The sequence below is a fragment of the Drosophila montana genome, unplaced genomic scaffold, assembly GCF_035044405.1.
Source record: "Drosophila montana isolate Dmon_TW-CO22-7 unplaced genomic scaffold, ASM3504440v1 contig_2192_1, whole genome shotgun sequence".
NCBI classification, from domain to species: domain Eukaryota; kingdom Metazoa; phylum Arthropoda; class Insecta; order Diptera; family Drosophilidae; genus Drosophila; species Drosophila montana.
The window spans coordinates 1,306,258-1,319,265 of NW_026997087.1; the positions used below are offsets into that span (position 1 = coordinate 1,306,258).

The window sequence follows — 13,008 nt, forward strand, 5'->3', positions numbered from 1 at the left end:
TTTTCGTCAAGTGCGTAAAGTAGGAAGTATTTAGGGGAAAATATGCGAGATTTATTTACAAAATGTTTGCTCAGCTTGCCGCCAATTGGCAGTTATGAATGGAACAGGCCAGAAATGGAAAAGATGGAAGAGATGGAACAGCTTAAATTTTGTATACCAACTTTTGCTGTAAGCGGCGGCAAACAAGTAAACGCTTTTGTTGTGGCCCATAAACAAGAGTGCAAATTGTTTTCATGGAGTGGAGAGTGGAGGAGGGGCTGGGACGCGGGAGGAGGGGCTGAGAGGGTCGCCCAGTGCAAGTGAGACCGAAAAGTCGCACCTAATTTGTGGCCAAAGAGCGCTGCGAGTGACCCGCGACAATTTAGTTGCGTTTTGTCGCGCGTTTCTATAGGTAACAAAGCCGGAAAGCACGCGGAAAATGTGGCCAAAGGATTTGCCCGGCTTTGCCAGCTGGCTCGCATTACTCCTAATCCTGTCCAGCTCGCTGGGGTCGGTGCACGACGAGCTGCCGCAGTGCACGCTGCAGGGCGTCTATCGCCAGCGACAGAGCCTCATCGAATCGCCCAACTATCCGGACACGTATCCGCCCAACAGCTGTGTGGATTATGTGATACGGTCGCCGTATCGCTGCCCTACCAAATTCCATATACAGTTTCTGGACTTTCAGCTGGAGCTGTCCGTGAATTGCAGTCGCGACTATTTGGCCGTGGGCCTGCAGCACGATGATCACGATATGGATGTGCTCTGCGGCCAGGTGCTCGGCATCAAGAAGTATCAAACGCCGGATGGCATATTACGGCTGCGTTTCCTCAGCGATGATTCGCCTTGGACAACGGGCGGCGGCTTCCGGCTGCTCGTTACGCGTTTGGCCTGCGAACGGGAGGATTTGGCGGCGCGCGGTTTGCCCGCAACGGATGAGCCGGATGATGCGGATGATGCGGATGATACGGTGCAGGTGAATGCCCATCAACCTTATCATCATCAGCTGCAGGGTGCGGGGCACAACATAAGCACGCCGCAGTCTGTGCTGCCCGGCTGGCCAGGCGCTTATCCGGGCTATCCGGCACCCTGCCCCACCAACGAGCCACAGCAACAGCTTCAGCTGCAGCAGCAACAGCAGCAACAGTTGCAGCAGCTACAGCAGCAATTGCAACAGCAACAGCAACAATTTGGACAGCAGCAACAGTTGCTGCCACAACAGCAACAGCTGCTCCAACTGCAGCAACAGTTGCTGCAACAGCAACAATTCGGACAGCAGCAACAGTTGCTCCAACAGCTGCAACCACAGCAGCTACAGTTGCAGCCACAGCAGCAACAGTTGCAACCACAGCAGCAACAGTTGCTCCAACAGTTGCTCCAACAGTTGCTGCAACAGCAACAATTCGGACAGCAGCAACAGTTGCAGCCGCAGCAGCAACAGTTGCAGCCGCAGCAGCAACAGTTGCAGCCGGAGCAGCAACAGTTGCCCGCCATCTCGGAACAGTATCAGACGACCGCATTTCAAGCGCCCGCCGCCAATTTGCGGGATTACGATCCTCAGTTTGGCGGGCAGGTGGATTTGTGCTGTGTGAGCAGCTTTAGTCAGGCGCATTTCTATTTATCGAGTCCGGGTTTTCCGCGCACCGTGCTCAACGCTCTGCTGCCGAATCAGCAGCGGGATTGCGTCATCTATCTGGAGAAGAATTCACCCAATGTCGCCGGTTTGCGCATTCAATTCAAGTTCTTTGATTTCGGACAAGCCGCTGCGACTGGTAATTATCCAGCTGGTGGTGGATCCTCCGCTGCCTCCTCCTCCTCCGGCGGCTGCTCTGGTGATTTCATCGAGCTGGACGGACAGCGCTATTGTGGCTGTCGCTCGGGCCATGTGCACAAATCCTTTTGGCCCCAGGGCCAACGCAAGGCGTTGCGTCTGCGCATGGGTCAGTCGGGCGGCGCGGCCTCCAACGGTTTTCTGCTCGAGATCTTCCACGATCAGGACACCAGCAACTACAGGCTGGATGGCAACAGGCCACTGAATGGTCAAAGTGCGACGAGCTTGCCGGGTCTGGGCGGACTCCAGCCTCAGCTGGGCGGACTCCAACCTCAGCTGGGCGGAATCCAACCTCAACTCGGCGGGTTCCAACCTCAGCTGGGCGGGTTCCAGTCGCAGCTGGGCGGGTTCCAGTCACAGCTGGGTGGACTCCAACCACAGCTGGGCGGGTTCCAGTCCCAACTAGGCGGCCTACAGTCCCAACTGGGCTACCAGCCGCAGGCTACGCTCTGGCCCGGCTATCCGGCACGCCTGCCCAGCTATCCGCTCTCCCCCCTGTTGCCCATCACGCCGTATCGGCAGTCGAGGCAGGCGGCTCCTGGCTCCTGGGCCTATGCACGCGGTCTGGACGCACAGCAGCCGGCGCGCGTCGTGGAGACTAATTCGACGCGCAAGGAGTTCTACTATTTCGATGCGGATCAGGCTTTTGCGCGCGCCGCCCTCGACGTAGACGGCGACAATGAAGATGATCCCAAGGCGACGACCACGTCTCCAGCTCCGGTCCGGCCGGGCACAAAGGCCTTCGAGCAGAGCAGCTGCACCTTCGACTACATGGAGGTGCTGCGTCTGTCCGTGGACACGCTCTGGCTGACCAAGCCCATTTGCCTGGCGCCGCTGCGCAGCTGGTTTAGCAACATTTTTGGCTAGTTCCGATAGTTCTGTAAATCCATAAATAAATCCAGTTTTCTAGTTAAGGTTTCTTCAAATATATTTATTACCATTAACTAAGCGCCTGCTAAAGTTCATGATAAAATTTTTTCGCAATATGGCAACGTCAGCTCATTAGGTTGGCAACACCAAAAGGATCAGTTGGCAACGCTGTTTTTAACGGCCAATCACAAACAGTTTTCCAGTGCTGCCAGATGTGCAAATACATTGCTAAATGGCAACGCTGCCTTTCAGTGCTCATGTCAAATATTTGACAGCTAGTCAAATATTAAGCTCTATATATAAAACTGTGGTGCTAATGGCAATCCGATTGTTTTGCGAGCTTAGTAGGATATCTAATAAGTCGTTGACTATAAAAGGTCGGCCAATAATTAGACTCAGCTCATCCCGTTCAGCTGTGTTTGTGTATGTGTGTGTGTGTATGTGTGTATGTGTGTATGTGTGTGGGTGTCTGTGTGTGGGTGTCTGTGTGTGTTAGTGTATGCATGTATGTATGCATTTATGTATATATGCATGCATTCATATTCGTTTTATTATACCAAACGCAGACCAAGCTTAGTTGTCGCTACGCTGCAAATTTAAATAAAACGAATTGCTACCAAGTGCCCTTCTCCTCGATTCTCAAGAATTCAAGTAGGCCCTGCAGTTTTTAATGCATTTTTAGTAAGTGCCTGACAAGTGTGTTGGTGATGAAGTCAGGGGTGAGGAGGTATATAGGGATGTAGGTAAGTAGGGATGTAGGGATGTAGGGATGTAGGGATGTAGGGATGTAGGTATGTAGGTATGTAGGTATGTAGGTATGTAGGTATGTAGGTATGTAGGTATGTAGGTATGTAGGTATGTAGGTATGTAGGTATGTAGGTATGTAGGTGTGTAGGTGTGTAGGTATGTAGGTGTGTAGGTGTGTATGTATGTATGTATGTATGTATGTATGTATGTATGTATGTATGTATGTATGTATGTATGTATGTGTGTATGTATGTATGTATGTATGTATGTATGTATGTATGTATGTATGTATGTATGTGTGTATGTGTGTATGTGTGTATGTGTGTATATATGTATGTATGTATGTATGTATGTATGTATGTATGTATGTATGTAGGTATGTAGGTATGTAGGTATGTAGGTATGTTTGTAGGTATGTAGGTATGTAGGAATGTACATATGTATGTATGTATGTACGTATGTATGTTTGATCAATTTGCCATGTAAGTCTAGCAACATTATTCCTGGTCAAAATTCATGTGAATTGGTACCCTCAAATATTCTATATAGACATCAGATCAAAATTTCCCACCCCCATAACTGGGTGAAATCTCATCCGATTCTAACGAGATTTGGGTCTTTGTTCATGGTTCATGGTCTTTGTTCATGGTATCTCTCTCACTTGTTTTATAAAGCGTGTTGCTAATTTTAAAATGAATAAAAAACTGTCCCGACCTTAATCAGACCTCATTCCTCAAAATAATTTTTTTATGCGAAAATAAGTGCGTATTAAATTATAAAGTAGCTGATAAACAAGATACCCGTGACTATGACGAGCATGTGCTGACTTTCATTTTCCATACAAATGCGTCGCATTGTTTACAACATCGCATAAGTGCGGTGATTGTGGTTCCAGTACGTCCGTCCCGCACGCCCCCATCCTCAAAAGCGAGAATACCGCACTGACATTGAACGCCCGAGTCAGGCGTCGCCTCCTCTGCTATACCCACAGACTGGGCAGTTCTTGGATATGTTTACTTGGGCTTCAGCGTCGACACCTCCAGACGACAACTTAACATTAAGGTTAGCTATTTGAAGAGCTGCTGTGCCTGACAACAACGGAAACGTTACCCGCAACAGCAAAGAGAGGGCAGAGTGTCCGGCTAACAGATACCCTGTAAATAGAGCTGGAAGCTATTATATTGTGCAGTGGCTGTGCTTTTCCTTCTTTCCCCAATCATAAACAGATCTGCAAGCTATTATATTGGGCAGCGGATGTGCTTCTTCTACTTTTCCTACTATGGACAATTTTTGAATATTTTTCTGCATTTACTGTCCGATAGTTAAATAACTTGCAAGACCTTATGAGACTTAATCAACTGTGTCTTGATCCCGAAAATCATATTAATTCATATTCATTTCTCTGAACATTCATAACCAAACGACCTTTTTAGCAAGTTGTACAGGGTATATTCACAACAATGCGTGTGACTTACCAAAACGCTGCCCAATAGCAGCTCGAATACAGCTTTGAGCCCGGCGATGACTCAGCGTGAAACCTTTTTTGTCACACTTCGCCTACGACCAGTGTTGCCAAATGCCGAAAGTAGCTAAATCCATTGTTAAAAATAGCTTAAAACATGTGAGCACAATAGCTAAATCAGCTTTAAGTTGCAACTGTTTCCGGCTGACGAACTCTATTAATAATTAGCTATTTTAGCTAGAAAATAGCTGAATTGTCAACACTGTCGATGTCGACGTCAGCAAAGTCGAGCTGGTAGAGAGATCATAGAAGAACAATTGTTGCCCGTCAATAAATATATTTTTGCCAAATAAATAGGAAAAAAGTAGATAACATATTTAGACCGTTTTTTTTTGTTGTGTTTAGAGAAAAATAAAATGTGTTTATTTTTGTTTTTGAAGAATTTTCGCTAGAATTGAAACCTAGTTTAATTATGGAAGAGCTTAAGAGATAATCCTAAAATAAAGCTAAAATTAAGTCCTTAAGGGCAGCAAGAGAATATAAATTTTTGATGAGCTCTGTCTAGCTTTTTACTTTTGTTCTTTTCGGCTTTAAGGTTATGTATAAGAGATTGGCTTTTTATATTGTGAAAAAAACAGTTACATACTATTCAAAATATCTTAGTTTTTGTTTTTTATTTAAATGTTCCGTGAAGCCCAATCCTTTTTTCTATTATAAACAAATATTCAGATCTGTCTTCGTATATATATATATTTTTTTTTTAATGTTGATTTTGAGGTTAAGTAGCCTTGAGATAATAACTGTAATAACCTGGAAGAAAGCCTACATAGTGTTATCTGCCCCAAATTTACTTTTTGTCAAGGAATAAAAAGCTAAAAAAATATTTGAAAATTTATAGCTATATGGTATCATCTAGCCGTAATGCCAGGCTAAGCTGTACTGTTTTTTTTTTTTTAAATTAGTATTTCTTATTTTAAATTATTATAGCGTAACCCTCTCCCCATCTCATCTAAAACCAAAGAGAATAGAACAATTGTAAATATCATTGCGCACAAGAATAATATAGATATATTTATCATATGTTTATTAGCAATAAGATCTCCCGACTTTACATCGATTCGTACACATTATAATTATTATTATTAATATTTATTAAGAATTATTGGTTAAGTATAGATATATACACATTGATTTTTGATTTATACATACAATAGATAATATTTAGATATAATTAGGCTCAATCCATTTTTCTAGGTTACGTTAACATTATAATACTTTGACTACCAACACCGATTGACGCATTCTAATGATATGACACGCTTGAAACATTTACTGGCATGTGTATTAAATTGATATTTGCATAAACTAGTAAAACTTTAATTATACACATATGTACATACACATATATAAATATATAAGTATGTAGAGGTGTAAGTATATACAACACATTTAGAGATATCAAAAGTTGAAGTTGTTTAACACTAGAGTTGGGAAATGTTTTAAGTGTTGGCTAATTGGCTTGTAACAAACTCATTGCACGAAGTATGGCAGGGGGTAAAAGGTCAATAAAAATTTATCTAATTGTTGGTTAGTTTAGTTTAGTTAGTTTAATTAGTTAGCTAATTGTTAGTGCTTGTTGTTCTCCAGTTTCGCGCTTGACTTTGTCAGCAATATACAATTGATGCTTGGTATACATATGTGTGTGTGTGTCGTGTGCGTGTGTGTGTATTGCGTGTGTATTGTGTTTGTGTCCTGTCCGGATCTAGCCGAGGAATCGTATATTGGTGAATACGACCTTGGCTGGCCGCTTGCGATGACAAAAGTTAACCGTCTTGCTGTGATTGCCCTTGCGATTCTCATGCAAATTGACCAGAAGCTTGAATATATCCTCCTTGCTAGGCGTGCAGGCGAAACGCAGTTCCGGTTCATAATTGCTGTTGATAGAATTCATGTAAGAACTGATAACAGTAATATTTTGCAATTAGAATTTATGGTTAACATCACGCCCACTTTTCATATAGACATTTTTTTGGGCGTTGGCATTGATTAGTGGTATTCGGTAATTCGAGGGTTCTGTGTTCAGGCCTAGAGAGACTCTTGGAAATGCAGTTTAGTACAAATAATTGATTAAAAAACAGTTTTTCATTTTCAATTCTTCAAGTTGTGGGTTTGTTCCTGAAAAAGCCAGGCAGCTTCGAAACTTTTGTTTACATTTCGCCAAAATGTTTAGCTAATCGAGTTTAGTCTTCCGTTTTGGAATCTATATCTCATAAAATAATGACATTGTGTATAATTTTTTTATTTGTTTCAAACTAATTGATTTCACAAATTTGGCAAAGGCGAAATTGTAGCGAAAGCGATTTCAGGAACATTGCCCATTAAGTTTTTAACTGAAAAAAGCGAATTAATCAACACTACGACTACAAATCAAAACTGGGGTTTGGATATAACAAACATAGATTTTGTTGCAGTTGGTTTTTCTTGGTGTGTTTTTTTTGGCTACCAGAATAACAATAGCTTACCCGCGATTGCGATTGTGTCGCTTCCAGGGATAACGACGATAATAACGGGAACGCTTCGGCTTGTTGGGGCCAAGCACCAGGCTGCCAATGCTGTTGTCCAGCTCGGGGTAATCATCGCCGGCAATTGCCGCCGGCAACTGCTCCTCCTCCTCCACATAGACCAGCGGCAGCTTATCCAGCGAGGGATCCTGTCGGTAGGCAGTTTGTAAATAAATATGCACAATTTTTCCGCCCACTCCGCAACTTACCTCTAGCATTTTCATGAGCAAAGCGGATTTGTCGACCAGTTCCTGCTCGGCGCGCAAATCCTGCTCCAGCTTCTTGAGCATATCATATTTGCTGGCCACCTCGAGTTCATTGTAAACGGCATTCGCAAACTCTCGCTCCGTCTCCGGCTCCGGCTCTGGCTCTGGCTCCTGCTCTGGCTCCGGCTCTGGCTCCGTCTCCGGTGCCGTCTCCGGCTCCTGGCCCAACTCCGCGTTCAGCGCGTGCAGCAGCTCTGTGTACGGGCGAGAAAAGTGAAGCCACAATAACTTGTATTATTTGGCATTTTAATATTTTACGCGACTTTGCCGCTAATTCCAACGACAAGAAGGGGGCGGGGTTTCCGCCAACTGACATTTGAAAGTTGGCATCGTTTTGTAGCTCTCGCTTCCATTTGTTGCGGCTTAAAAATACTCATTCATATTCAAATACACGGACGGAATATTTGCTCAGACGTGCCGGAAATTGACCGGCGGCAATGGCCACGACAATAGCTCAGACAGCCGTCAGTCAGTCTCCCAGTCCCTCCGTCCGTCCCGCAGTCCGTCTCCCAGTTCGTCTCCCAGTTCGTCTCCCAGTTCGTCTCTCAGTTCGTCCCGCAGTCTGTCTCCCAGTACGTCTCCCAGTCTATCCTTCAGTCCGTCCCCCAGTCCGTCTCCCAGTCCCTCCCCCAGTCCCTCCTCCAGTCCGTCTCCCAGTCCGTCCGTCCGACCGTCCGTCCATCAGTCAGTCTTTCAATTTGGTCGTTCATTGTGTTTGACGTTTGCCCGTTTATCATGCGGTTGCCTTTGTCTCACTTGGCAGCTTCCTGCCAGCTCTTATGCTCGGCTTAAATGCCACGCCCCGCGCCCACATATTGCTTCCACTCGGATTACGGCTTACGATTCATTGGTTTAGCATTAAGAGTTGTCTGCCTTCGAACTCAAAGCTGATCAACTTGTAAGCATTTCTTTTTTTAAACATCATTTATTTGAGATTTTGTGCTTGTTTTTCTTGCATATTAGAAAATTGACCTGAAAATGAATGTTCTGAATGTTCCTGAATGTTCTGATTTAAGAAATACAAATATCCATTTAAGGCTTGTTTTTCTTAAGAGGAGATAGAGAAAACAATACTAAAACTCTTTTTCAGTCTTATTCAATTTCAAATAAAAAATTAAACCTAAATAATTGTTTTTGCATTTGTTTATAACGCTCCGAAAATAAGTTTTGCTATTTAACTTCTATTTTGAACATACGAAATTTGATTAAAAATATTTAATAAATTGGAAAAAAAAAACATTACTTTGCTAGACCTTGTACCTACTTATATTTTAGAAATCTATAGGATACTGAGTATGAATACAAGGGGAATTTGAAAAAATATTACCTTTTGCTTGAAGTAAAAAAAATGATTTGATTTAATTTAAATTATGGCTTAAAGGATTTTCATCATCTTCCGCGTAACAGTTTATTACTTTGTGCAGTGTTGAAAAACCCCAGGTTAAAAAAAAAACAAACATAATTTAAATAATGTTTTAAAAGTTTTTAAGTATCTTATGTGCAACATTTTATTACTTTGTGTAGTGTTGAAAAACATAAGCTTTAAAGAAAACATAAAAGTTTTTAAGTATCTTATTACATTGTGCAGTGTTGCAAAACATACGACATTGCTCCAACCCTGGTTTGAGCGCAACCTAACTTAAATCAATTGGAAACCCAAACGAATTTATTATACCAAATAAATGGTAATCAATTGTGTTCATATTTTAATTTTATGGCCACACTAGGAGAGTGCAAGTTCGTGTGTGTGTGTGAGTGTGCGTGTGTGTGAGTGTGCGTGTGTGTGAGTGTGTGTGTGTCCATTGATTGTAGACAAAACGTCGCGACTTCTGACGTAAAACCAAATTTCAAATGCGTCAAAAATTGTTAACATTTGATGGGCGTGTTAAGTGTTGTGCCTCTGTGTGTGTGTGTGTGTGTGTGTGTGTGTGTGAGTGTGTGTGTGTGTGTGTGTGTGTGTGTGTGTGTGTCTGGTGTGTTTGGTGTGTTGCCATAGATAAACGCACTCCAAAAATTGCGCACTGACCGTAAAGGCCCAGCGACCATTCAAATCAATTGCTGCGTTGGCGGGTTGAGTGGAGGGAGGGGGGTGGGGGGGGGGGGGGTTGTAGGGGGGGGGTTGTAGGGGGGTTGCACCCAAAAGCAGGCTACACCAAAATATGGGCACCTGTTGACTGTGCAGCCAAATGTGGTGGAAAAGCCATAAGCCAAAATGTTCTAATTGAATTCCATAAATATTTATGGGCTTAAATGCCAACAAAACAAGTCTGCTTTCATAAATTAATTTATTTGAGCTGCAAAATTTTGGGCTGCTGAAAATGGGGTTACTTTTTTTTTTTAGGGATTTTTTAAGTATATGCAGAATAAATGCATATTATCAGCCCAGTATCTATTTTAAGATATTAAAAGCTATTTATAGTACAAGCGAGAAAGTAGAAAACAATAGTTGAAGGCTTTCAAGTTACGAAGAAAAAAGTTAAACATGAGTCTGGATTGATATAAAAAGAAGTTACAAATAAGTCTGAAGAGACACCACACAAAAAGAAGTTAAATATGTCTAACTAATAAAACATATATATTTTTTCTATTATTTATATTTTTTTCTTAATCAATCAAAGAAAAGGGTTTTATATAGAAAATAATACATGAGGTTTGAAAGTCTGGAAAGCATTTAAAAAATGTAAAATGTTTTTTTTTATTTTTGGCATAAAGCTTGTCTAAAAAATATTCTATTAAAATAAGTTGCGACATAGCTTTAAATTAATTATCAAACATAAGTTTTTTTTTTAAATTATATTTAATTATATAAATATAAATATAGTTTATGTAAAGTTGAAAAGGTTAACAGATATATTTATATTTAATAATACAATTATAATTATAAATGTTATATAGATATATTTATTATAATATATTATATTATTATTATTATTATTATTATTATTATTATTATTATTATGATTTTTTTTTTATAATTATTTTTATTATTTTTATTTTTATTATTTTTATTTTTATTATTATTACATCATAATATATATATAATTATATATTTATATTTATTTATATTTAACTTTTTCAACTCAACTTAAAAGTTTGTGAAAATATTGACCGAATCTTTAGAGCTACTAAAAAATGTGTGAAAATATTTCGAGCCCAAGTTTTTCAAGTATTCAAAGGGAAGTCAAGAAGCACTGACCCAAAGGGTTTGCCGCCCAAAAATCGTTTCTAATCTTGGAAAACTATGAGCCCGTTTAACTGCTCGGACATAGTTTGCTCAATGTGAAATAAACTTTCATGGCGCACATTGTAGCTCGTTGCAGGAAGAAGAGGAAGATGGACAAAGCCTACAAACAGAAGTCAAATGTCAGGCGCCGTAATCCGTTCAAGAACAAGAACTCAGTGCCGTTATTTAATCAAGGACTCACCATCTCCAGGATCGTAAACGTTACGTTGCTGCGCATTCAAGTTGGGTTGTCGCTGCTCAAAGGCGGCGCCTTCGTCGTCCTCAGCTGCCCCAGCTCCAGCTCCGACTCCTCCAACTCCTCCGACTCCCAATCCAGCTAAGTAGGCACGTGAATGCTGGTGTTCCCCAGCAGCAGCAGCAGCAGCAGCAGCTGCTCCATTGCGAGACGCTGTCGCGTGGCCCGTAGCTGTCAGAAAGCCGAGGACATGACGCGTGCTGGCCAAGATCGTCAGGACCAGCAGGCAGGATGTTTGGATGTCGGACTTCATGGCCTCCTTCTCGCTTGTGTGTGTGTGTGTGTGTGTGTGTGCCTTGGCTGTTGTCCTCGGGATAAGCGAGCTGTTAGCGCCGTTTGTCGGTTTTTTTTTTGTCTGCAAGCACAAATGAAAATTCGTATGAGGGTAATTACCATCACAACCGTTCCGCCCACCATTTATACCCTCCTTAACCCCCCTCACACCTTTACCAACTGCGTGTGGGTGTTCGCACTTTTTTGTGCTTAACCAAACACACAGTTGCACACACACACCAACACTCGCTCGCACACACACCCGACGCAGGTTTAAATCAACAACTTGCGTCAAGGCGTCTCTTGGCCAACTTTGGCTGCTTGGGTTGTGCTTATGTAGTACAGCTAGTTAATACCCTTACAGAGGGTATTATAGGCCTGTCTTGAAATGTGTAACGCACTGCAGAAGACAGCTGCGAGCACATTTATCTATATTTAAGCTTAATTTAGTATCAATAGCCGAGTTGATATAGAAAAATTCGTCTGTCTGACCGTCAGTCCGTTCGTATAAACGCGTGTATCTCGAGAACTTTAAGAGTTGGAGAGAGTTGAAATTTTGAATATAGGCTCTTTTAGTGCACGAATAGATCTTTTTTATTTCAGAACTTCAATAACTCGCACAGCTTTCATGAAGTCCATAACAAACTATATAAACATCCCATTTCTTGAACATATCTCGTAGCCCTTAAGTTCTAGCCCTTATCTAGCTCTAAGTTGGTATATAGGACATCTTGAGTATACACAGATCTAAAGTATTTTTAAGGAATATCGGATTACTATATCATATTATTACTGTATCGAAAGAATCGGTCAATAATTGAGGTTCATATGGAAAAGTTTTCCTTTGGGGTAGACACAAATCCAAAATTTTCTTGACAATATTGGATTACTAACTTACTACTATAAAATAATGTTAGTGGAGAGAAAGAATCGGTCATATATTGAGGTTTAATATGGTAAATCTTCTCTTAGAGTAAACATTAATCCAGAACATTTTTCTTAAAAATATCGGATTACTGTATAATAATATTAGTGTATAGAAATTATCGGTCATATATTGAGGTTTCATATGGAAAACCTTTATTTCTTCAAGATATCTTCACCAAAAAAAAAAAAATTCAAAATTTCCTTTGCTCCACACAAATCGTAAGCCCCTTGTCTAGAAGGGTATTTAATCTTCGGCGTGTTGTGCATAGATTTTCTTGCTTGTTTTTATTCTAAGGCCGCCATTCGCATCGTTTCATTTAATTAGGTGCGTGGGCGTGGCATCAGGCATTGGCTTAACTCCTTCGCTACGCACAAGTTGAACGCCTCCCCCCGCTCCCCCACCTCCTCCTTCCCCTAACCATGTGCCTGTCTTAGGTTCCCATTAGCCTGGCCACAGCGCCTTCAGCTCTGCCCTTGGCGTTTCTTGCGCTTGTCTCTAAAATAACTTTTCGCTGGTGAACAATATAAATGAGATGGCTTCAAACTTTTGGCACTTTCGGTTGTGTCTAACTCCTGAAGATCTCTGATTTGGTTTAATTTCTCAAACCCAAAC

General features: G+C 41.7%; 2 protein-coding genes across 3 annotated transcripts; one reads left to right on the forward strand and one right to left on the reverse strand.

Moving 5' to 3' along the window:
- Positions 1–365: 365 nt before the first annotated feature.
- LOC135427665 (uncharacterized) lies at positions 366–2,750 on the forward strand. Its single transcript, XM_064681236.1, has 2 exons — positions 366–1,153; positions 1,184–2,750. The coding sequence occupies exons 1-2, from the start codon at positions 419–421 to the stop codon at positions 2,675–2,677; spliced, it is 2,229 nt and encodes a 742-aa protein (XP_064537306.1). The 5' UTR covers positions 366–418; the 3' UTR covers positions 2,678–2,750.
- A 3,254-nt stretch (positions 2,751–6,004) lies between these two features.
- On the reverse strand, positions 6,005–11,544 carry LOC135427671 (uncharacterized). Of its 2 annotated transcripts, none has more exons than XM_064681247.1 (4): positions 11,142–11,544; positions 7,660–7,910; positions 7,412–7,599; positions 6,005–6,823 (listed from the first exon to the last, which is right to left on the reverse strand). In XM_064681247.1, exons 1-4 carry the CDS (start codon positions 11,446–11,448, stop codon positions 6,652–6,654), a joined length of 918 nt encoding a protein of 305 aa, XP_064537317.1. In that variant the 5' UTR covers positions 11,449–11,544; the 3' UTR covers positions 6,005–6,651. The 2 variants fall into 2 exon arrangements, with proteins under 2 accessions (XP_064537317.1, XP_064537316.1); XM_064681246.1 differs by having other exon boundaries at positions 6,005–6,847.
- Positions 11,545–13,008: the final 1,464 nt, after the last annotated feature.